At 37.6% G+C, this 25511-nt stretch overlaps 1 protein-coding gene across 1 annotated transcript in view; it reads left to right on the top strand.

The window, feature by feature from the left end:
- Nucleotides 1-25511, top strand: part of PREX2 (phosphatidylinositol-3,4,5-trisphosphate dependent Rac exchange factor 2) — a 110185-nt gene that overhangs the window by 69071 nt on the left and 15603 nt on the right. The window contains exons 30-31 of the mRNA XM_031058645.1: nt 12359-12425; nt 14411-14601. Coding sequence (XP_030914505.1) covers nt 12359-12425; nt 14411-14601 — 258 coding nt within the window. The remainder of the gene's footprint in view (nt 1-12358; nt 12426-14410; nt 14602-25511) is intronic.

Raw genomic sequence — 25511 nt, 5'->3', positions numbered from 1 at the left:
GTCTGTGCAAAACACCTGTTTGAGTATTCTTACTTGCTACGTGAGTTGAAGGGTGCAAAGGACTGTGGTAAAACCACATCTATTCACTTCTAAAATTCTTGAATTGAATGGAAATGTCATTTCACCAGGACGATTAGGCAGTTTATAAAGGCAGCAGAGAACAAGAGTTAAAAAAAGCTCAAGGACAATGGAGAAGGGGGAAGAAGATAAATGAGGATGTCTTTGCAATTCCTTTACCTCTTGGTTCTCTCTGGAAGATTTTCTTCATGGATCTTGCAAAATCATTTATCTTATTTGTTATTAAAGCAGTGGGATTTCTAGATTCTGTTTTAATCTAAGTACTGCTATAGCAAAAATTATTTTAAAGCCAATTACATTCAGTAAGTATGGTATATTTGATTTTTTCTGTGTGACATCTCTGTCTGCATTTGTATGTCAATGACAAATGTATTCCTTTAGTCTGTTTTCCATCTTGTATTCACACTTCCTATTTGGGAAAAAAGTGCCTCCTGAGTGTTTATGTGACAAGGTTTATGTTATAAATCAGTTTTACAGAGAACTTTGGTCATGCCAATATTTGGCCTAGATGAAATCAGCTAGTTTTGGAAACAGATTCTATCAGTTAGACAAGGCAAGACTTTTTGTGTTAGTTTTTTTCTATGAATAGGACCAATTTAACCTCCCATGAAAATACTTAAAATAAATTCTTCTTGACTCTATGCTCTAATGTTCCTTGACCTTGCTTACCTCATGAGTTAGGTCCTCCATTCATGCTGTGGCTATAATGAGGTACATTTCTCTTTACAGTGTTGTGACTCACAGCTCTGATGAGTTGCTAAGCTTCAAGGCCTAGTTTCATAAGAAAGTTACCATGAAAAACTTATCATCAACAAAAATTACCATGGGTATCTCTGCCCAGGCAGAAGAACAGGAGAAGAATCTATGTTTTTTTCAGTTCTCTAATGTCTGACTAGAACATTCAGTAATTGATTTGTTTGCTTTCTGGTGATCTCTACCCATTTCTTAAGTGCAGCACAAACAGCTTCAGGAAATAACTGACAAAATGTGAAGAGGAAAAACAGAAAAGCAGATGCTTCATTCTTGTTCTGCTATTTGCTAGCCTGTGTAGGTGTTTGGCCAGGAGAATCTAATGAAGTAACTACAGCAGCAAAAGATATTAACATTTGGGTAATTGCTCTAAAGAAAAATAAAAAAACTAAATGAAATATTCCCTAGAAACATACTCAAGTGCAATAATACTTCACGTGGAAGAAATCCTCCATGCAGCACCTCTTAATCAGTAATAAGTCATCTAAGATAGAACCCTTAAGCTGTTCTTTCTCCATAGAAAAGGAATGTGCTGCTTGCTTGTTCGATGACCATCTGATGACCATTTTATAATCTCTTCATCACTACAGCAGCCAAAAGCAAGTGGGAGCAACAGCTATGGAAAAAGTGTGGGAGAAGAAAAAGTGTGGGACTAGTGGGAAAGAAAGCAATGTTTGGCAGTGACACTGCAGCCCAGGCATCCACTGATGAGAACTCAGGAAACAATTTCAACTTCTCTTATTCCTGATGCATTGAGTTAATAATGCTCCAATAATATTTGAAATAAAAGAGACCCCTTGGTTGTGTGTGGTCCCAGCTGCAAACAGAGATGTTGGCCTAACTTGGTATGTACCCAAGCAGGATAGTAAATTAAAAAATGAGTAGCATCTTTGCTCAGCTACCTCTTAATTTCTTGCAGTAAAGTCTTGTTAAAGTTTTAGTACATAGAATATTTTTGGCTGATTTCATACTGATGTGTACTCTAAAAGGCTTAATATACAGGTTATTTATTTGAACGAATCAAAAGATATATTAGGGAATTTTTAGTGGATTTCAGGAAAGATAACCATTAAGTCAAGAAGCTGAACCTTTGCTTTTATTGCAGAGGTCATTCATTACTTTGGAACTCTGACCAGCTTTTCTACAGTATCAGAACTGATGCAATAAATCCAGGTGCAAAATTGTCTTCCTTGACACTGATTTGAGCATCATTAAAAAAGCTTCTGTCTTTCATGGATCTTGCTTTGGGGCTTTTTCAAATACTACCTCAGCTATGAAATAGTCATTGATAAGATCATCATTTTTATGAGAATGCATGAAAGACAGTTGAAAATTGGTTATAGAATTTCATGCTTATGTGAAATGGAGGAAATGTCCCTCCATCTTCTGGAATGGAATTAACCCCTGATATTTGAATCTTATTAGTAAAATAAGGGAACTTTTGTTCTAAGACAAGCTCAAGTTGAGTTCTACAATTCCTGAGGCAACATCCTCTATGCCAGCAGTATGTGGGAAGTGCTTTATTGAAATAAAAATGTTATTTAAAGAAAATCAACAAAACAACCAATACCTAGTTTATGAGATTTCAATCTGCTGAGAAATTTTCAGCATCTAACCCCCAATTATTCTTAATCATGCTGGATTTTTTTTTCCAATTGCACTTATATTTATAGTTCGCCAATTCTGTTTCTGTGACACTGGTGAGAAAAATAAAGTTATGTTCAAATTCTGTTTGAGAACTGAGCTGGTGCTAGTAGTTGCCAGCAATGTAACTTGAACCTGATCAAATTGTTTGCTAATCAGGAACATTCAGTACATCCAAGTGAAAGTAATTAGGTCAGCAGAAATTTTCAAGATCTTTATTACTATGTGTTTGATAGCTCAGCAGTTGTCTTCTAATTTAGCAGCAGACTAAAAAGAACCTGTGTATCTGACCACTATGGAGGTCAGTGTTAAGTGAGACCTTTTTGTATTCTCCTCCCTCCTTCCACTTGTCCCCATCTTCCTCCTTTGGTACTCCTTGACTTTCAAACTGGCTTTTTTCATCCTGAATCAATCCTTTTGCTGTTACAGATACCAGACATTATTTTGCTTCAACAGTGCAGGACACAATGGTGTTCAAATCCTTAACTACTACAAATGCTGGTAGGAATAACAAAATCTCACAAATGCACTATATTTACTCAGACTGCTTAGTTGATTTAAATATTGTCTTGCAAGTCTTGAGCCATGTAATTGTAAAAACGTGAGGGTAAACTTAAAGCAGTAATGCTTCAAAATTACAATTTAAGCATTATTTGTTTAAGCTACATTCTGTCCTTTGAATATGGTCTTCATAACTGATAGAGGTCTATTTCCTGCAGCAGGGTTCAGTATGCTAGCTCTTACTACGTTGAATAGAAATAAATCTTATGGTCTGTGCTGTGATGGTCAGATTGGTTGTGATGCAAGCCTGTTGGAAGCTCGGGCAGACCCTGACAGGTTAGCTGCATGGCTGTAGCTCAGACAGTCTTTGGACTGAACAATGACTTCCAAGTAAAACATTTAGTTGGATATGAGACCAGTTTTCATCCTTAGAGAAATAGGGTTTGGGGTTAGGTTCCTGCAAAAAGTAAGCCATTTTTGAAAATGGACTTTCAGTGTCAAAATGATAAGTTCTGTAATGTTTGTCTAAGTTATCATAGGTTTGGACTTGCTGGCCCAGAATGGGAATTTGAATGTGCAGTAGGAAGCTTGCTCTTTCAGTCTTCCTATCTCTGTATTTGACATTTTATCAGATTAATCTTTTTTTGCTGGTGGTGATGGTTTTTTTAAGTTTTTTGTAGTGTGAATTCTCATTCTGGGTAAAAGGTGTCCCTCCTATGACATTCTATTAAAATGCCGTTTTCTACAGGTGCTTCTGGTTAGCTGCTTAATCAGAAAAGTCCAAGCACATCTGTGCTATAAGAGGTTTTTTCCTGGATACGTCTGTGCACATAGGGGATGTATCACAAAGGCAGAGAGGATGTTCAGGGCACAGGTCATTCAGCAGGGTGCAGGGCTGTGGCTGTACCAAGCCTACTTCCAGCTTCTGTGTCTCTGCAGTGCGCTTCGCTTTCATTGCCGACTGCAAGAGCAAACTGTGGTGGTCTATAGGTGCTGAAAACTGCACATCAATAGACGTGCTTGGATTCCAAAACTGTCTATGCAGATCACTTTTAGCAATAAGAAATTAGGGAAATTAATGGCTTTTAGATAGAGGAACAATTTTAATGCTTCTTCAGAAATGTATGCTTGCATTTAGAGATCTAAACCCCTTCAAAATTTGTTTTCTCATGTTATGGTGGCTAGGATTGGGAATGTACAGAGGAAATGAGAAAAATAATAGATGAAGGTGAGGTCAGGAGAGTTCTGCTTTTCCATTAATTTTCTCTTGTCCTCAGCATGGCATTTTCTTGTGACACCCCTGATTATGTGATGACCCAGTTCTTTACTCCAAAGATAGGATCATGCTGTGGGAAAGACAGCTGAGGGCTGCTGCACATCCCCACCACTGGTGTGGGTGTTAATTACCACTGGATAGTAATTAACTTGCCTGTGCATCAATAGAGAAAGAAAGTCTGGAAAAAATGTTCCTTCCTTCCTGCCTACCAGTCTGTGTGATTTGGAACTATTCTTTGAAGTCAGCTGTGTCCAGGCTTATTGGCAGCTACTTCTGTACTCTGTTGTACAGCCATAATAGAAGAAAAATTAAAGCAAGCAGTAAAGGGGGGGGAAAAGTGGATTTTGTTCGAGTTTTCTTGGGTTTTTTTGTTGGGTTTTTCTTCCTATGTTGCTGCTTTCTTGGATATCATTTTGGGAGGTAAATGCAAGTCTGTTATGCTAAGGAAGCAATTATAATCAGTGAATCTAACGACAAATGATTTAGTTAACTACCCTCATTACATTGAACATCTGATTACACTGAATGTAATATTTATCATTTTAAAGAGTTTCGTTTACAATGTAACTTCAAACAATTTTTCTGTCTGAAGCCTCCTGTATTTATTTTATGTCATAAGTAATCCTCCATAAGAGCAATGGCAAATTTAATTGAATTCTTTATTCAGGAATGTTACAATTCATGAGGTTTTCATGTTGTTGGGGTTTCTTGTTTCTTTTGATTTTCAGAAAGATAAGGAAAGGAAACCATTTCTGCCTCTAGAATATCTGCAAACATGGAACAAAATCTCAGGAATGTAACATCTTTTTTATTTATACACGCATGTATAAATGTACAATAGCCTCTCAAGCTGCAGGCTTCTTGGCAGGATGATGCTTTCTGTATCCTGTATAATTTAGTCAAGGCAGAAAATAGATGTGATGGCACTCATGGCTTCAGGCTGAACTAAAGTTCTCTAATAGTTGCTTTGCTGTAAATGAGTTACAATGACATAAAGGATGTATCCACTTAAAGGTAGTTAATTACTGTGAAAGAAAGAACTTGTTTGTCTCTGAAACAAAATGATGAAGCCTCAAGGCAATACCTGCATTATCAAAAAGGCTAGATCATGTATCAATTCCTGTAGTAAATACATTAAAATCTACCTTAAGGCTGACAGACTCCTTGCCCTACTGTTTCCAGTGGAAAGCTTTTCCAAAGCAAATGCTCAAGTGGTCAAGAAGCTTATTTTGCTTGTCCTTGTGCTACTCTTGTCCTGTTCAGCTCAGTGAGTGACATGTTAATGAGCAACTAACAGTTTCTGTCATTGACATCAAGTTCAGAAGAGTGATGTGAGGAGACTTATGGGTGTCAGAGAGTGATTCTGTGATAATATTTTCTATTTGTTATAGTGAGATATTTCTAAATGACATAGAAAAACTGCTTCCTGGTATTCAATACTACCTATTTGATACACAGCTTTGTGTTCAAAACAGCAGCAGTAAAGCAGGACTGCAATACTACAAATTTATCATGTATTTCCTATGACTATAAACATTGGAAATCTAATAGCTCTTGGATTTTTAAGATGTGATTCCAAATGTCTATAAATTTTTGACATAACTGTCTCTAAATGTAGAGTCTTTAATTGAAAATTAAACATTCACTCTGAAGGATATAACAAAGAAATAATAGCTAAGTTTGTATCCTGATGAACTTAGTGAGAAGTACTTCAGATAGAACAGAAATTAAGATTCATTGCATGTAATTAAGTAAGACCAGAGAGAATAGAGAGATCCTGGGAAAAGTAAATGAAATTTGTCTAGCTGGTCTAAAAGATATTGCCAGATGGCTTGAATTTAGCTTTGGGATTTTTTTCCCCTTTTTCCATGCTGTGCTCATTCTGTGAATGTAAATTATTTGTTTCTTTAGACTTTGGACAGAATAGGATCAGTATTTATTATCAGTAGTGTTCTGTAATTGAAAGTGATGAGTCTTGGTAGATTATATGTACTGACTCTTTGCTTGGTGAGGTGAACATCAGGTCCATCCTGCTTTCCCTATCTGCTGCAAGCACAGAGAATGTGTATCTGCAGTGATCAGAGGTGGAGCCTTTTCTTTCATTCCTGGTCACTGATAGGAATCCAGCCCAAGCCTGCAGTAGTTGAAACCCCTGCCACATGATGAATATTTGGCATGTTGTCTCTTTAGACAGTGTATTATTCCATGTCTATAATATCCAGAGCTAAAAAGGAGACATCCATTGTCTGAAAGAGAAATGTGGAAGCAATTACTTAGCATTATTTGGTTCAGTGTGGATTTGGCTGTTTTGACAGTGATGGGAGAAGCAGGAGGGCACCTGTAACTGGTCTGTGGTCGAAGAGCTTCCCTTTCACATCACAAATAGGATGGTTTCAAGTGCCCTTGGATGTAGGTGGAGACGCTGGAGACTAAATTCTGGAAAACAGGTGAAAAGTAGGCAGTGTTACATAGAGCAAACTTGACTTTTTTTCAGTTTTTTTTTGTCATCCATGACTCTCTGTCTTCGCATTTCTATGCTTACATTTATATAATCCCCTGCTCTTGTGTTTACAAGGGTTTAAGAGCAGGGCTGTGAAAGGCCTGCTTCGATAGCAGGACTGTTGCTTTGCAAGCATCCTCCTCTGTTTCTATCTCAGATACTTGTGCACATTCTAGTGCCAGTTGCTCAACATACCTTGCTCACAGGCTGAAGATAGTTTAAATTGGTGGGAGACCAGTAGTTTAGCCAGATGCTGCAGTCTGGAAAGAAAATGAGGAGCATTATGAAGATTCCTCCCCTTAGTTTAAAAGTCTAGTTTCTTGGGCATTTAGTTTTCAACAGTTGAGAGTTTGTGTCCCTGCTAGACTCCCAGTCTAGTCCACTAAAGCAGATGTTTACCAGGAAGTCCTTAAGTTTCATTTCTTGCAATTTTCTTAATACCTCTCCCCACTTGTAAGTATTTAAATGCATTATTAAACCTGATTAGTTTTTCTCTTCTCTATGTATTTTTCTTGCCTCACCATACAGTCACATCCCCTTCACCAAAGCTCACACTATTTCCCACAGTGGAGGGAAATAATAGTTGTCCTGCTCCCAGCCAGGACAGGGTTAATTTCTGCAGCAGCCAGGAAGGACATGGCTAGGACCTGGAGATTGTTCTAGACCACCTTAGATCATTGCTGGGGGCAGGGGAAGGGAGTCTCTTCCAAGGAGAAGAGGTTCCTTCTCATGGGGCAAATGTGGTGCTGGTCCTGAGCCAGAGGGAGCGTGGGGAGGCATGGCTGTGGTTGGGTTGGGGGCTCCACAGAGACCGTTTTTGTGTGGGAATCACTCTCTCTTTTGTACACTTTTGTCATTAATATTGTTGCTCTTGCTGGTTGTTTTCTTGCCCCACTGCTGTTTCTAGTAAATTGTTCTTATCTCAACCTGTGATCTTTACCTTTTGGGACTCCAGTTCTCCTCTCCAGCCCTGCTGCAGGGGAAGGGGGAGTGAATGATGGTGCATGGCTTGGAGTGGTTTCAGAGGGAAGACTAAATTGGAGAATACAATTGCTAAACCATGACATCAGTAGCGACTGACAAAAGCTGGTTTGCCACTTTGTGATGGGGTTGTGCCAGGAATCATAGAGTTATTTAGGTTTGGAAAAGACCTTTGAGTCCAACTGTTAACCCAGCACTGCCAAGTCCACCACTAAACCATGTCCTTGAGTGCCATATCTACACATCTTTTGAATACCTCCAGGGATAGTGACTCAACCATGTCCCTGTGCAGTCTGTCCCAGTGCTTGACAACCCTTTCAGTGAAGAATTTTTTTCTAATAACCAATCTAATCCTCCCCTGACACAAATTGAGGCCATTTCCTCTTGTTCTATCACTTGCTGTGTGGGAGAAGAGGCCAACCCCCACCTCACTACAAGAAGAACAGTAAGGTCTCCCCTGAGCCTTCTTTTCTTCAGACTAAACAACCCCAGCTTTCAGTTGCTCCTTATATGACTTGTGCTCCAGGCTTTTCTCCATCTTCATTGCCCTCCTCTGGACACAGTCCAGCATCTCAGGGTCTTCCTCGTAGTGAGGGCCCCAAAATTGAGCACAGGACTGGAGGTATGGCCTCACCAGTGATGAGTACAAGGGTGCTAGGACCTTCCCAAGGAGTAGGGCTTACCGAGTTGCTCACTCATGAAATACAAGTTACAATGTGATTAGAGCCACATGGTACTAAAGTTTTCCTTCAGTACTGCACTTCAAAAAACTGCACTTCAGTTTTCACAATAGTTGTGAGAGGTCAAAATATTACTGTATATGCCCTTTGACAATTTAAAGTCATAGTACTGTCACAAAGCTTTTCAGTTGTTAAAATTAAAACTCTCTGTAACTACTAAGGATGCTGGCGGTGCTGTACATAGGATTGTATTGCTGACAGCTGCTAGGAGACTTGGTTTGAAATTGCCGAGTCTTAGCATGGACTGAGAAGGTAATTCTACTTGGTAATCTATCATTTATTGAGATTTGCCATTTAGTGGCAAGAATACATGAAATAATTTGCTCTAACAGAAAATGGACACATTTACTACAGAAAAAATTTGAATTTTTACGTATATATTAGATGTATATAAATGTATTTACAAATGTATATGTATTAATTTATATACACACATATATACAATAACCATGTTATACACACTCTCACCTATGTCGTTAAAAGCTAGACGGCAGAACATGGTTATTAAATTGTTATTAAACAAATACAGAATTGTTATTAAAGAAATACAAAAGTATGTGTGTGCATAGATGCAGAAGTACAGAGATATTGTTTATCTGTGTTGTAAATACGTGCTTTTTAATTCAAGCTGAAGAAAATAATTAAGGGTTCCCACACTTCCCTACTCCACACCTCTGTTCTGATGCGTCCTTTCTCAGATTGCTGACTGTGCTTTTCTAGATGGTCTTTAATACCTTGTGACTGAGGCATAAAAAATCTAGTAGAATTGAGATCCATTTCCATGCTTCTGTTGAGGACGGTAGGAACTAATTTATATGTTTGCCACACAGGTTGTGGAAATAAAATGCTAAATTTTTCTGTGTTACAGCATCAAAGCAAAACCTTTCTAGAGTAAAACCAAAAACTTGGTGGTATTTAATGCCATAACCCAGTTACCTTCCCCTCTTCAATTATTTTTTTACTATCCTTCTTTTTCAAAAAAAGATTAGCAATACCTAGGATAACCCTGTGGGCTTACTGGCACAAGAAATTGAGAGTAAGACTAAACACTTGGATTTGCTTGAATTATCTTTCTGTTCCAAGTAACTCAGGGATGCATGTCTCTGCAGGTCTGAAACCTTCTTAGGGTTCTGTTTGCAAAATTTCAATTTTCAGGACTTTATACATGTCTGTGTCAGCTTTGGAGGGTACCCTGTAAAATGCTTCACTAAGAAAACATCAGTACTTCTGCATTTCCTTTGTACTCAGGTTGTGAGAAGACATCTTGGGAAAACCTTTATCTTGTGAGAGATTTTACTTTGTGAACCCTAAGATGTTTGTTACCTTATCCTGGTGTTAGTTCTCCCTGAGATACTTGTCCCTCTTATTTGACATTGCTGCGTAGGGGATATCTTACAAAAGTCGAGCACAGCAATAATCCTCAGTAGATTTATTGTGTATTGGATTATCTACCTTTTTTTTTTTTAAGGAAGGCTTTTCTGCTGGATCTTAGTGAAATTGCAAGGCTTTAAAAGCTAAACTAACATCACATTTGGAGACAAAGAACTATGATTCATTCTGGTTCATTTCAAATGGATTGGAAAATATTGTCCAAATGGGGCACCATGCCAAGATTGCCATTAACTTTTCCCATAAAATATGATTAAGGACCTTAACAAGCATTTAGTAATTAAGCGAAGTGCTTTGGAAATTTATATGCTGTCCACAGGTTGTCATGTTCTGTAAAATACTGAAGACAGTTTTTATGAAAAGCAATGAAAATAAAGCACTCGAGAAACATCTGGGAGTGTTATCTGATGGAGAAGGAATAGTTTCACTTGTAACAGGATATTTTTATATTTAAAATGAATGTTGTGTAAAGTTGATTTTTTGTTTGGGTTTTTTTAGGTTAGTGAATAATTGCCTGAATTAATGGAGTAATTCCTATAACCATATATTCCATTCCAGGGTCCCTGTTCCTTCATTTGATACCCTGAGTTAATTATTTTCCCTGTACTCCATTAATTAGTGTACTGTTCCATATTTGGTTTCTGGTTTCGTTTAATGCAGATGAATTTGCTGGAATAACAGTCCAGAGAGATGGGATTGCTGAACACTCTCTGTATGAAGCAGATTTTTCTATTGTATGGCAGGAAAAGGCAGTATAGGCTTTCAGTCTGATAACATTCAGGGGAGAGCAGCATGAGGCTTTGTTTTGTAGCTTTGCTAACAGAGAAAAAAGGTTGGTCTGCTGCTGCTGAGGTAGCTTTTATGTGCTGTGGCCACTCAAAGCGATTTATGAGTAATTTTCTCTACAAACCTCTTTTCCTTTCAATAGTGTCCAGCTTCCTTTGACACAGAGTGCATTGCAGATCATGCAACAGGCTTAATGGAATAACAGAACTAGATTATCTTTGCTGTGCTTTCTGAGGGAATTAATTCAAACCTTAAATTTGGGAGAATTTGTTTTTCAAAACTACAAGCAACAAACAAATAAAAGATGGTTTTTTTTTAATCAAGTAAATTATTCCAGATTATTGAAGAGTAACAGGTATTCAGATCTGCAGTCTGCACCCCTGCCCAGCAACAATGTAACTTCAAATAAGAGGGGAAGCAATTTTTAGCCTTCTGTACTACATGAATCAGTGCTTTAATGACTGGAGGGTCCAGTTGATCCTCTTGTTTGAGAGCTAGGATGCAAGAAGACAATTTTTTCCTTTTTTTTTTTTCCATACTATAGAGCAACTGGAATTTGGCCGCCAAACTCTTTAGTTCCAGCCTGGGTTGTGGCTCACTTGTGACCTCTAGTCAGGTCTGTGCCTTGAGCACACACAGTGGAGATAGATCACAGCGATACCTTGAGGTTGTCCCTTGAGAATCTCTTTTTTTTCCCTATGTGTTCCGCAGTTCAGTTGAGTTTCTCTTGTTCTGTTTCATTTAAATGTTGCCCAGAGTTTCTGCATTAGTGGCTGCTGCCTGGTTCTCACTGGTAGGTAGGGAGGCCTACCAAATATTTCTGTTTTCAGCTGCCACAGGAGATTTTAGGAGCTTTACTACCAGCAGAATGAGTTTTGTGATCAGAGAAATGTGGAATGGTTTGGATTAGACAACCTTTAAAGATAATCTGGTCCAACTTCACTGCAGTGGCAGTGACAGACTTACTTCAGTGTTGCTGCAGAGGCAATAAAGCCTGTGATCTTATCACAAAGATATGTGTGATATTTACCTATGAGATGCTTAATGATCACTCCTCTTTGGTGAGCAATTCATGTGCTTATAAGTTGGAAAGTTAAAACAAAAATTCCTCTAGGGTTCCTGAATTGAAGAAGATGTATAATGCATATTTGTCCCCTGTAGGGTTTCTGCTTTTTTGTTTCTTTTTATATTATGAACATGTATATGTTTCCTCTGTCAGTACTGTGTTTCATGTTGGGGGATTCTGCTTTTATGTTACTGCACTTATATACAGCAAATATAAAAAAAGCTTGTAGAAGGTGAAGCTCAGGCACTGTTTCTATGCCAGTTTTCCCAAAGTCACTCTTAAAATCTATACAGATGCCACAGACCTTTTTTTTCATGGGTAGCTTTTTTGAAAATCACTTTCAGATCCCTTTTTTTTTTCTGATAACTAGATGTTAAAATTTTGCACTGTACTGCCAAAGGGCAGAGGGACAGTTTTTTGTCTCCAGAATAAAAAAAGTTCTTTATTTATTACTTTTTATTAAATTACTTTAAAAGAAGAAGTGATAGCACCTGTTGATTATTGTATTACTCCTTCATCCTCTCTTTCCATAAAGTAAAAAAACCCTTTAACCTTAGGATGGCGTCTAAGAATAGTCCCTTGTAGAAATTTTGTTCAGGACTTGAAACAATTAGTTTTTGCCTTACTCTGTCTGTTTGTTCTTTCAGGGCATTCTACCTGGACAAGTCAAACTTGCCTCCAAATTCAACATCTAAAGGAGCTTATATTGATAAGGTAAATAAAAGTGTTAAGTGCCTAATTAAACTCAGCCTGTTACACACTGTGTTACTGAGACTTACTCCATCAAAAATTGAATTGTTTAAAGCTGGGGGGAGAGGGGCAGGGGAAGGAGGAGCTCTCTTGCAGCTTTTTGTCCCACCTGTGTTTTTTGGGGTAGGTGGTTCTGATTAAAAGGTGTGGCAGGAGAGTATCTGTGTATCTGGGTATCTGTATTTGAGAAGAGGGATCATTGCCTTCCTTTTTCACTGTGCTTTCAGAGCAATGCTACTGCCCTAGGAGCATGTGAGGTGCAGGCAGAAATTCTTTCTTCTGAAAGCTGGAAGTGCTTTTCCAAATTAAATACTCCTTCAGCATCCCGCTCAGAAGACTTTATTCTGAATCTTCTTATTTAGGCTTTCTTCAAATGCTTTCATCTGTCTTTAAACTTCTGTGGCTGAGAGATCCCAGGGGCTATAAAAATTCATTTAATACTCTCTTCTCTCGTTGAAGAGTTAATTCCTGTATTGCACCCCAGTAGGGGGAATAAAGAAATTCCTGGGGTCTTGCCTGTGAAAGTGATCGAGCTGCTATGGCTTGAGAAATAGCAGTGCTCATCAGCTGAGCTCTATGTCGGACTAAAATTTTATGTCAGTATCAGCCCTGGTTTTAACAGACTGGTGGTTCCTGTTTCTTGGATCCATGCAGGACTGCACACAGGGGAAGAAGGACATTTGCCACTCCTTCCCTGGGGAGTCAGCAGCGTGCCTGGCAGTCATAGGTGCAGCAGGGGATGTTTAGCTGTGAGGGAAGTGCTTGTTGCCCCTAAACCTGTTCCCTATCTGTTTCAGCAAAAAGTTCAAGGGCAAGAGAAAAGCATCTCATAATCCACTTCTGACCAAGGGATGCTAGGTTAATTTGGCATTTATTTGGCAGCTGGAGCAAGCCAAGAGTGAGTGCATGATCCAGTTCTGGCTGCACCTTTCACTTCATTGTCCATAGCTTTGCATTAGTAGATGACACCATCTAAAATCAATTTAGATTTAGATGCAAGTTAATCCAGTAGGACCTAAACCAAGTTAAATCTGTTTGCACCCAGGTTAAATTTTTTTTTTTATAGCTGATTTTCTTGACATCTATGCTTTTCAATGAACTAAGTATCATAGGACCAAGTGAGGCTGCTGTTTCTCTAACTAGTTAAAACTGTCTTTAGGGAATTAATCTGTCTTTCAATAGATTAATTCTTTGAGTAGCATGGGGATTTGTTGCAATCTTTAAGTGTTTCTGGAATAAAGAGAAGTAGGTATTTGAAATTAGGTGGTCTGAAAATTTGTATTGTGAACATCTCATTTACACAAAGCACCATGAGATACTGGTTTTCATTGCTAGACCACTTTTGAAGGCTTCTCTTCTGACACAAGCTTTGCACTTGAAAGCTGCCTTCTTTACTTCATTCATTCTTAGTACAGTAATGCTGGGATTATTTTAAGTCTTACTACAAAGTTAACCGGTTTTGCTTTGTACTATGTTTTTGTCACATCTGTTAATTTTTATTTTTTGATGTTAGTCAGGATTAGGAACTAGACATTTGACAAATAAAGGACAGTGTTGTCATAAATGTAAGATGATTTTCTCAGCAAGTCAATTAACAAGTCTTGATATCTTCCTGTATATATGTACAGTCGTAGGTTGCTTCTTTATGTCTTCCCTTCTTTCCCAGTCCATTAGTGGATACAGTACTCATGGATAAATCAAGTCTATTGAAGTGAAAAACACTTCCAAAGGCAGGAACTGGGAAGGAAATAGTCAGTGATGGGAAGAACTGAAAAGCTATAAAAAGTTGTCATGTATCAGAAGACTCTGTGTTTGGTATTTATGTCATGGAATTTGGCTTTCTCAGCCAGACCTGCTGTTCTACCTGCATCTCTGATGACCTGCTCTGATAGAGTATTTCCTGTGCTCTCAGGAGCAAATATTCAGATACCTCTGTTCCTCCCTTGCAGCTGATGAGGCCTCTCAACTGCCTGGATGAGCTGTACCGGCTCGTTGGATCCTTCATCCGCTCCAAGCGCACGGCCGCCTGCGCCTACACGGCCTGCAGCGCCTCCGGCGTCGGGCTGCTGTCGGTGTCCTCCGAGCTCTGCAGCAGGCTGGGAGCCTGCCACATCATCATGTGCAACAGCGGTGTTCACCGGTAGGACAACTGGCTTGTCCCTCTTTTTTTGTCAGTCAGTCACTCCGTCACTGCAGGTTGGAGTCTGCTGCTCTTTTCAGAGATGGATCTTACACTAAATATCTAATATCTTACATGGAACAGCGAGTGCACTTGAAAGATTTGTGGAAATTCTAGAGCTGTGTTTGCAGCGATTGACAGAAATGGACAGTACAATTTTTTTTTGGTTTGTGCAGTTGTAATGAGATTGTTCCCCATTCAATTCAGTAAAAGGCAGAAATCTTAATTGCTAAAGTAGAAAGAGGAATGTTACCTAAATGAATAATACATATTATATTGAACTCTTAATACAGGCAGGAAATGCTGAAATTTTTATTTACTTTGTATGGTACGGGGAATAATAGGAGAGCTTGACTCAAGGAAACAAGATGATTGATTCACGGAAATAAGACACATGCATTTCTGCAGGTACACCTTATGATAACAAGAGGTTGAGCCTGAAGGATGATTGATGTGTTTAATACAATACCAAAAAAACGGACTGACCTATAGTCAACTGAACTTTGTCATCAACCTTAAGAGATTTTAATAGACAAATATTTATATGACAATAGTATCACTACAGAACTCTCTGGTACTTGATCATATTTGTCACAGGCAGCAATATATTTATGTTCCAGCTAGGCAGATTACAATTTTTTGGGACAGTGTACCAAAAAAGTAAAGACTAAAATTTGAGAGGGGGAAAAATCCCAACAAAGAAAGGAATTAACATAACAAATAATCACAGAAGAATTAACACAACAAATAACCTGATACTAAAAATATGCTCTTCTCAAGAGAATTCCAAACTGTAGATCAGGGGTAGCAGTATGTTAAAAATGCTACTTAGTTTCTGATCTATGCAAGTCCTTGTTTTAGCAGACTTGGTTACCAATACCTTGTGTTAGAATGAGCAATACTTTCTCCTGATTTTAAATAAAATCCTTTCTTCCAAAGAGTTGTGAGGAGGGAAGAAGAAAAGAGGCAATTGCAACATAAGCAATGCAGATTATCAGGAAAAGGAAAAGTTTCATATACAGCCAAAAAAATTAAGTTGTATGAAGACAGTGTTTGCCATTTGAGAGTTGGCAACAGACTACTTGTATTACTCTCTGTCAATGATACAAGTGTACATAACAAACTGTATTTAATTTTAGGAAATAGCTGGAAAAAGCTTTGCTATGTAACATTAGTCACTATATCAGAGGAAGATGCAAATGCTGTGGAGCATGGGTTGTCATGACGCTGTTGTTTCAGAAGACCATGAGGCTGTACAGCTTTTCTCTTTGTCTTGCTTTCAGTTTCATGTCTTATGTGATCAGAAAAGGCGTCAGGCATAATTCTGACAGGTTTTTTTAAGCTGAAAAAGACTGCCTGTGGGTTTGACCAGCATTTCATGAATTTGTCAATACATTCGTGCCAAAAATTCTGATAGTTTAAGACTGTAGTCAGAACTACCCAAATAAACTATTACCCTGTAGTGTGTGGGTCATAAATTATTCAGAATGATTTGGTGACTGAATAAGATCTGGTTTGCTTAAATCTGAACATGAGCTATTCTAAGATGAAAATTAATTCATCATCAAATTTCTGCTCAAAACTACGGCTAATTCAAAGGTAAAAGCTCCTAAAATATCTATAGAAGTGTATTTTAAAACCACAAAAAAATTAGAAAACCAACCACAAAACCATATTGGTTTTAAAGACTGTATTATGAGCATGGGAATGGGATTTGAAAGTGTTATGTGTGGGTTTCTGTCTAGATGTTAAAGGATTCATCATCATCTATTTACATAAAGATGCAAGATGCTTTTCTCTAAAGCATGACTTGTTCTACTTTACAGTGAGTCCATTTGAGTTTTGGTACACGATACTGCTACTTCATTTGTGCATTAATACTGCCTTTGTGGCTGCCATCTGTTCAGAGAAAGAAACACCAACTCTTGGCATTATCAGAGATATTTCAAGATGGGCCCTCCAGGAAAAATGAATGGGCTACTTGAGAAATTGTATAGGTACTCAGGGGTTTGTACCTGGAAGTTCAGAAGAAAACTCATGTATTTAGAGACAAGAAGGGATTAATTCACTCTCCTAAGGGAAATAAATCCCTCTGAGTGGTTAAAGCTAAGAAAGTTTTTTAATAACAATTTCCTGAAATTGCTGTTGCAGATGCAAACTGGATGGATGAAGAAGTTTTTCCTTAGTATTTGGAGTCATATAAAGTCACTTCATGTGCTGTTTTCTCTTTCTGGTCTCCCTAGGACACATCTCTACAGTCCAGTACTGAGTGGGCTTTGGTTTTTTGACATTCAGAAATTGCCTTTGCCCAGATAGAAAGCTTGCTTTATTTCCAACTGGTAGGTTTGCTTAGTGAATTTTGTGTCCAGCATTTCTAGTGCTAAATTCTTCAGTGTTTTTGTGGACCTCCTCTCCTTGCTGCTCTCAGAGTAAAACAGTCTTGCAGCAACTCAGAATCCTGTGAGGAGGACACAAGAGGAACGAGTAAGATGCTGCATGTCATCAAGTCCCATAGACAGAGGATTTTGCTTCATGCCTGCAATCTTGAAGGCTAAATTCTTCAGTTTGTTGGAGTAGTATTTAATCAGGGCAGATAATGTTGCAAAATAGTGCTCCTTAGCTTGTTATCTAGTTCCTTAGAGTTCCAGCTACTGATTTTCAGTTAGAGGGGATATTTATCTCTGGTTGTACTCAGCAGTGTATCTGGCTTTCTGTGCTCTTAGAAACTAAATACTGTGGAGTCCATGATTGTGATCAGTTGCAGAACTTCACGTTTTGTAGGCCCAGATCAATGGCTCATGACTGTTTTTTAACACTAGGCTACGGATACTAAATGAATTGAAAATTGGTATTATGTACAGATGCTACTGGATGAACAGATGAGGGGAAAGATGTGAATTTTTCTTGCAGATTACATTTTGAAAGTCTATTAATTTGTCAGTCTTGCCAGCTTAAAAATGAAGATCAACTTGGAGCAAGGCTCCCCCATAATTTCTTTTTAAAAGCCCTCATTTTAACTCAGTTTCTATGATTGGTCTTTAAGGGAGTGAATGTCTGAGAGTCTGTGGAAGAGTACAGGGTGGTCTACTCATCAACATCTTTCTTTTGTTCATGGGGAGTGGGAGCTGAGCAAGACATTAATCTGTCAAAGTTTAAATACATATAATAGAATTTAAAATAGAATTTAAAATATATACATACATACATATATATATACACCTTCCCTCACTCAATTTATTCATCTCTTACTGAACTGATTGGAGGGCCCTTTCTGAGTTCTCTGAATTTAGGTGTCATGGATTGACAAGGGGGCAGGGGGAGGTTCTGCCACTGCTCCTTATAACCAGAAGCAAGTCCCAGATAGCTTGTGAGGGAGGCGCTGGGTGACAGTCCAATGCAGAAGAGGCCAAGAACTATGAAACAGCAGCTTTGTCTGCTTTGACAGTGATTGCTGATCTCTGGATCAGCAGTGTCTTGGTTTCTGACTTCTCTGTGATCCATATTAAATTGCTTTTTACGCTGCACTAGGCTAAAAAGGCTTGACAGAGTTCATACTTTCATCCCTATATCCAAGATAATGCTGGGGATTTTGAATTGCTGGTGATTGCTTTTCTTTGATTTTTATTACGACAGTATGTTTACCAATTTACATTAAAGCCTGCAGTCCTATATCTATTTCAGACAGCAGTTCTTTCCAAATACATTTTGAGCGCCAGAAAACCAAGGATGGGGGAAAATAAGTCCCTTTAACCTTCACTGTCCTAAGTGATGTGTGAGTGCTACAAACTTCCCCGTGGATTATCATAAGCGAACATGCCTTGTTGATCAACAAGAGGAACATAACTCTGAATTAGTTTGAGAAATCAATAGTTTGCATTTTTATTTTACCTTTTTTATCTTTCATAATTATATTTCTGCCTGCCAGCCAGCTGTCACCCTGTAAACAACGTTCTGCTTTCTTTGCTTGTGTTCATTCTGTTTGAAGTTGCTATCAGACTGTACAAATGCAGGTGATGAAAGGCACTTTTAAATTTTATTGAATCACGATTCTAGCTCCTGCTTGAGGGAGAAGAGCAAGACTGCACCGCACAGACATGTCCTAGCCCCTTTCTGTGCCAAAATGAAATTAGGTGCAGCAGCTGCAGAAGTCTGTTCAGGGACCATAGGCCTTACAGGCTCAAAGGAATAATTTAAAGCATCCAAATGAAACAAATCCCAAGTTTATTTAAATTTTTGCATTTCCTGGAGGATAAAGGGAAAAATCTTCTATAATCTTGATGAAACCCAGAAAAATCGGAGTCTTATTTTCTTTTCTGAATTTTAATTTCCCCTGCAGAAATTCTCTCCTTAATGTTACCATCCTTCAAGCAGTGGGGTTCTGGCTGGCAGACACTTGGCTGAAGAATGAGGCAGGTTTTGCCAAGTGTTGATTATGCTGTCTCCTGTAGCTGGCAGTGGTCCTGCAATCCAGCCAAACCTGCTTCATCTTCCACGTTGCAAAGCAGAGTAGCACCATAAGCTGTCCATCATGGCCAGCTGCCTTTCTGTGAATCAAATGAAACAAGGTGAAAAATAGGTACCCTGAATTTGTATTTTTGACATTCTAACGTAAGAATCTTCCTTTTAGATTCAGAAATTTTCCTCTAAGAATTTCGGTCTGAGCTCAACGAGTGTATGCTACAAAGAAAATCCTTGGAGTTTTGCAGCTGTATTCAGGCTATAAACTCCCCAGTAAGAAAGCTTTCAGGGATCAATGGGACTACTTTCAGGAGACAGGTTAGCACAGACTGAAAAACTAATCCATACCCTTCTCCAACCACCTGGTCTCAACTGGGCTTTAAGTCCTGCTACCTTCCCATTTAGTCAAGATTCTCTTTTATTTTTTAAATGGTAGTTCTGTTATGTCTGTCTACAATTAGTATATTTTTGTGATATCATACCCACTGAGGCAAAGACAAACTTCTCTTTGTGTAAAATAATTATTTGGGATAATAGAGTATTATTTAGGATAGTAGAGCAGCATAATTTAGGGTTCAGGATCATAGGGTATTACATTCTGTGCTGGTTACTATCTAAAACCAACTAAATAATTTTGAAATATGTGAGAATTTATCTTAAAATAAAATAGGCAAGACATTTAGCACAGATAGTGCTATGCTGTTTCTACAGCAGTGGTTGTTTTATTTTGCTCTATATTTGTCTTTCATAGGCAATCTGGTACATTTTTGCTTTGTCACCTCTAGTGTATCTAATACATACACTGGATGGATTATAGTCTTACTGTTCTCTTGCATGTTTTAAATTCTGTGACACTATTTTGTTTAAAATGCAATCCGAAAATGCAGAGAAATGCATTAAATGCAGTGAGACAGAATGATGGATCTAAATCACTACTTGTATGGATTTCAAGGTGTGCTTTTTTTCTATTTGGTCTTTTTTAACATTATAGATGTTTAGTAGCAGGGTTGACACACAATGCTATTACTGTGCTCTGTAGAATCATCCTTTCGTGCTTCAGTTCCTGCACAATTGCCTTATCTGCAGTCCAGGTCTTTGAAACTGGTGTTTTTCACGCAAAATCTTCTACTTTACAATAAAAATAAAATAAGACCTCTTGAACAATCTGAAATTAAAAACGTAACCAGATCTGCTTTAATTTTTGGCATAGAGAGAGGTAAGTGAATAGCTTAAATTATTACAAGACAAGAAGTAAATTACAATTTTTTACCAGATTTACTTGCCTCCTTACAGAGGAAGAAGCCTTTAATGGAAAGACTTTCTGCGCAGAATGAGAGATAATTACCAAAGCTGGGGTTTCAGGTGCCTTTAAATTGTGTTTATTTTTGCAAGTGTGATGGAAAATGAGTAAATAAAAGGCATGGAATAGTTCAAAATTTTGGAAATGCTGTTCTCTCATCATGCAAAGAATATTTCATAGTGAAATTGCTTCCTTGCAACATTTCCAGCTGACTAGAGGTGCTAAGATCTTACAGGAAAATGATTGTGAAAAGATGCGCCCTGCAGTTTTTAACACTGACAGATGATGTGCAGTGAAAAGAAGTGCCTTTTTTTTTTCTTCCTAATTTCTCTTTGAAAGTCTCTCTGTTATAAAGAGGTAGATACTTACATTTATTTATGGAAATAGACTGGATGACGATAATTTTTAAATCTACAGAAAAACAATATTAACATAACTTCCTTTGTGTTTCATACTTTGTTATTAAAAAATACTAATATTGAATCAAATAACCCTGATAAAAATATGTTTTTAACCTACAAAAAATTCATTAACCAAGGGTAGATTTGATATATGACTAATAGATACTTACCTCCTAAGAATGATTCTCTGGCTTCATAAGTTCATGACATCTACTTCAGTAAGTCAGAAATCTATTGGTAGTTTGTGTCTGAAAATATCTGGTAGAGCTGGGTTTGCTTATCCTGTCATAGGATGGGGGAGATGTACCTGATAAGGGAGTTGGGATATCTTTATTCTGAGGTTTGCACAACTGTGTAACCACAGTGGTGCCTTTTGTGAACCTGCATGCTGGTGCTCAATGGATGAAAGACAGAAAATCCCTTTAACACAGGCTGCACGTGGCCGCTCTATGTGGTGATGGTGTGTGTTCCACAGACAGTTACTTTTTGAAGTGTTGTTTTTGATTCAGAGTGGAATTAATACACTTCATGTGCATAATAATGGTTTTCTGTATGTTGGACTGGCCTTCAGTGGATGGGCTCCATCCAACACTGATTTTATAGTGGCCTTTCCACACTGGCAACATCTCAGCTTCACAAAGATTTATAAAGGGACTAAAACTAAGTCCTGAACTCCTGCAGAGTTTACTGTAATTGTGAAATATAGTATTTTACTTTAGTGTATGATCTTCATGCTCATTTTCTCTCTAATACTTAATGTTTGGCCAGATTTACCGCTGTTGAAAAGCAAGGCTGTTCAGCAAAATTTCAGTTATGGGCACAGAGAATGCAAGTTTTACTGGAATGGAGACATATTTCCACAATGAGAACATCCTAGAGCTTGTGGAAGAATCTTGAATTAGGCCTGCCTATACTTTGTCCATCTATTTTTTTATAGTCCTGAACAACATTTGTCTTGCTTTTTAGTTTTATTGTGTCTATTTTCTTCTTCAGATTGTTCATCAGAATCAATGCATATTACCCAGCCATCACGATTAATTACAGACAAATGCCCCAAAAAATGTTGACCCCAAATTGATTTACTTTAACACTAAGTTTTTTATTACTTTATGCACTGATTTAAATAATATTCCTTCTATACATAATAATTTAAATGATAGCAGAAAAAAAAGATTACTTGTAGTATAGTTGATGTAAAAAGTGGTCAAATGTAGGAATGATTAGCTTATGATGCACGGGAAGAAAAGTAATTAAAATAATAATAATGGCATTAAATTATATGTTGAGAGAAGCTTTAGTTTTTAATTAGACTAAGCATAGTCATATTTTCATATTTTTCATATTTTTTTCCTGTTCACATAGAACATAATTAATTTTGGCATCTCTGACTGTGGTAACTACTAAACCAATTTGTTTCACCTCATCTTTTCTACTCAGGGCATTTTTCTAAGGGGTGTTTTGGTGCATTTTTGGATGTAGAATGGCTGAAAGCCGAATTGAAACCTGAGAATGAATTGGACGATTTTGATCCTTTTTACTCTGGTAACCTAAATATGCACTTTGCGGCATGGCACCTCTGTAGGTAGTGAACACAAACTCAAAATTATTTTTTCTTTCCAGTGATATTAGGCAAGCTGTTGTGAAATATTAAATTTCTCGGAAAATTTCAGTCTGTATTTGTATTTTACAACTCCATTTTTCAGGATTGATGTGCATCTGTCCAGCTGATTTGCAGCCCTTTAGTGAAAATCACATCCAGTCAGAAAAAAATGGACTATTGGTGATAGAAAATCATTTAGTCTTACTTTTTCAGGCAAGTTCAGAATGGTTTGATCCAGAAGTTGTTTTGAAGTTTGTGTTTAATCTTCACATCAATACTGTCATGACTGATGGGAGACTGGGGATAGCAGGCAGGAGCTGGGAGCAGCTGCAGCCCCTTCTGTTTCTTGGAAACCAAATGGATGAAATGAGGAATTCTCAGCCCTGTTGTCCTGGGAAATCCAAATGTCTCTGCCTTGCTGTTGTAATCTGTCAAGACACGGAATTTGTCATTCTAACTGACATAAATTCTGAAATGATGAATTTGGGTCTTTTGTTTTTCCCACATTAAAAAAAAAGAGGTGAGAGGAAAAGAGAAGGAGTCAGAACAGATTTTGATCTGTTTACACTGTTAAATCTATGGATTTGGGCTTTATGCTTCCCATAACAGAATGTTATGAAGGTTTTTCCCCAAATATTTTCCTTGTTTGGCTTGTCTGGGCTGATTGCATCCAAATGACCAGATACTTTCAGAGGTCAGAACTGCTTCCAGATTGCTTTGTAAACTTTAATACCATCTGTTTATCAGCTCTCAAAATGCAGGAGAAAAGTGGATTATTACTTGCTGCACATATTTGCTGACAACCCTTGATATTGAACTTTGCTCAGGTCACCAGAATAACTTTACAAGATGGAGAATAACCAGATTTCATATTGTTTATTAAAATTTTAGAAGTTACATTGGTTTAAATTTGCATTTGCTTTATCTCTCCATGCTTGGCAGCCCTGTTGCTGAGGTACTTCCAGTTATGACTTTTCCATGTTACCATCTGATGTTTTGTGTGTGCATTTTTTCTTTCACAGCAGGTGTCTAGGGGAGTTTGATTTGTGAAAAGGGATATGTACTAATTAAAAAAACTATTTGAAGAGCTGGGAGAAAGCACCAGTATGTAGATAAATGAGTCACTTTAGCATAGTCTCATGGAAAATGAATATGATCACTTTTGTTAGAAGATGCCATCTCACTGTTCTGGTGTTCAACTAAAATGACACTATTTGAGTGTTGCTGGTTTTTATATTTAGAAAGTAGTGAACTTATTTTTTAATCACAGGACAAAAGCCATAATCTCTAGCTTATATTTAACTCTGCCATTCATCAGACCTTTTATGTGCCAGAGGAGAAACACAAAATCTGGTGATATTAAATTCCACCTCTAATGAAACAGTATATTCAAATGCAATCGAGTCTCTGATGCAATTTTAACAGTTTTTAGCATCTGTTAATGAATAAGAAGGTTTTTTAAAAGAGAAAATAGATGTATCAAACCAGCATTACTCTGGGATTTCACCTCAAATGTAAAATGTTCTATTGAAGAGGTATAATAATTATTAACATCGTTACTGCTGTCATCATGAGTGTCTTTGCTACTAATTTCATAGGACATGTTAAAAATACTATCCTTAGAATTGCTATTCTTACTTGCTGTGGAGAGAGATCTTCAATTTTAGTATATGTATTTCAGAACAGTACTGTAGTTGTTGCCTACCTCCATAACAGCCTCTAAAAGAAATCTTTATTATGCTGTTTTGCTCTGTCTATGCTTTTTCCACTCTGGTTATGTCTTTATCTACACACTTGGCAGACTTATTTCTGAATCATGGTTGGAATTGCCCAAATGTAGAGGCCTCGTAATGTCCATGATGATCAGCCATTTCACCGGGTTTGGATAGGGAGCAGCTTGGCAGCCTTCTTTCAATCACAAAATTGCACTTAATTCTTCAATATGACCTTCGTTTAGAAGGTTCTTTTGTTAGTTTTGATTCACGCATGCGGAATATAATTTTTTGATACTTTCAGTCTTAAGGGCTCCAGGAAGATGGGATTTCTGGGAAACTTGGCTCAGGAACTACTTGCTTGAGAGCTGTACTTTGAGCCCATTAGTACATATTATACCTACTGAGAAACTTTTTGCCCTTTTTGTTTGGCTTAGATTATATCTGTCAAACTACATTTCAGATACTTTTGCTTTTTTCCACTGTCAGTAGAACAAAGCCTCCTTTGCAATCTGGTCTTGAAGGTTGGATGTTTAAATTTTGGTGCTGGCAAATATTATGAACATGTATTTTGTGCAATATTTCACTTTTCAAAGACAAGATGAAAACAGAGTTTAGAATTTCTAATCTAACATTTAGCTATCTTACACCTTAATCAAACACATAAAAGAAAGGATCAATACACTCTTGCCTCAAGTTAACTGAGGACAGTGTATACAAGAAACTGGGGAATGAAAATTATCTCATTACTAAGGAAAATCACTTAGCTTATAAATTTTTTATGAAAGACCATTTAAAAAGCTACAGATCAAATTTAGTATCCTCTATGCTCACTTCTGTGAAACTTCTTGCAGTCCAGAAATTAGCTTAAGCAGTTTTTAAAATGTGTCATTTTGGGTTTGCGTTTTTTTTTCAGTAAGAAAATAAGTACAGACACATTTTTTTCCTCCTACATATCTTCTGCTCAGCAAGATAAGTGTTTGATTGAAACATATTGTCTGTTCTGTGTGCGTATTATAAACTATGCAGAACACTTTGGTCAGGATTTTGCCAAAAGGGTGCTCAAAATTATATATTAATAATGTGTCTTAGTTTTATTATTTGAACTTGAAAATTACAGCTTTTGTCAGGTTCTGCTGAGGTAGAATAATGTTGTGTACAACCCATCTTTCTGGTTCAAGAGATTTGATTATTGCAGTACTTTGGTTGTGAAGAGAAAAATGGAGCGATTTACTGGTGCAGAGTAGAGCCACTCTCACCTCCTGGGTTATAGCAGCCCTCAAACGTGTTCTTTCTAAAAGCACCTGTTTCTACTTGGGTGTTTTTTCTCTATCCATGAGTTTTCTATGGCTGTGGTCTTGGTTGCATGAGAAACCAACCATTTTTCTTGTCCTGATAAC

Source organism: Geospiza fortis, unplaced genomic scaffold (genome assembly GCF_000277835.1).
Source record: "Geospiza fortis unplaced genomic scaffold, GeoFor_1.0 scaffold121, whole genome shotgun sequence".
Lineage (NCBI taxonomy): Eukaryota > Metazoa > Chordata > Aves > Passeriformes > Thraupidae > Geospiza > Geospiza fortis.
Note: the sequence above shows the minus strand (reverse complement) of the source record. Positions and strands in the feature narration are given on the sequence as shown.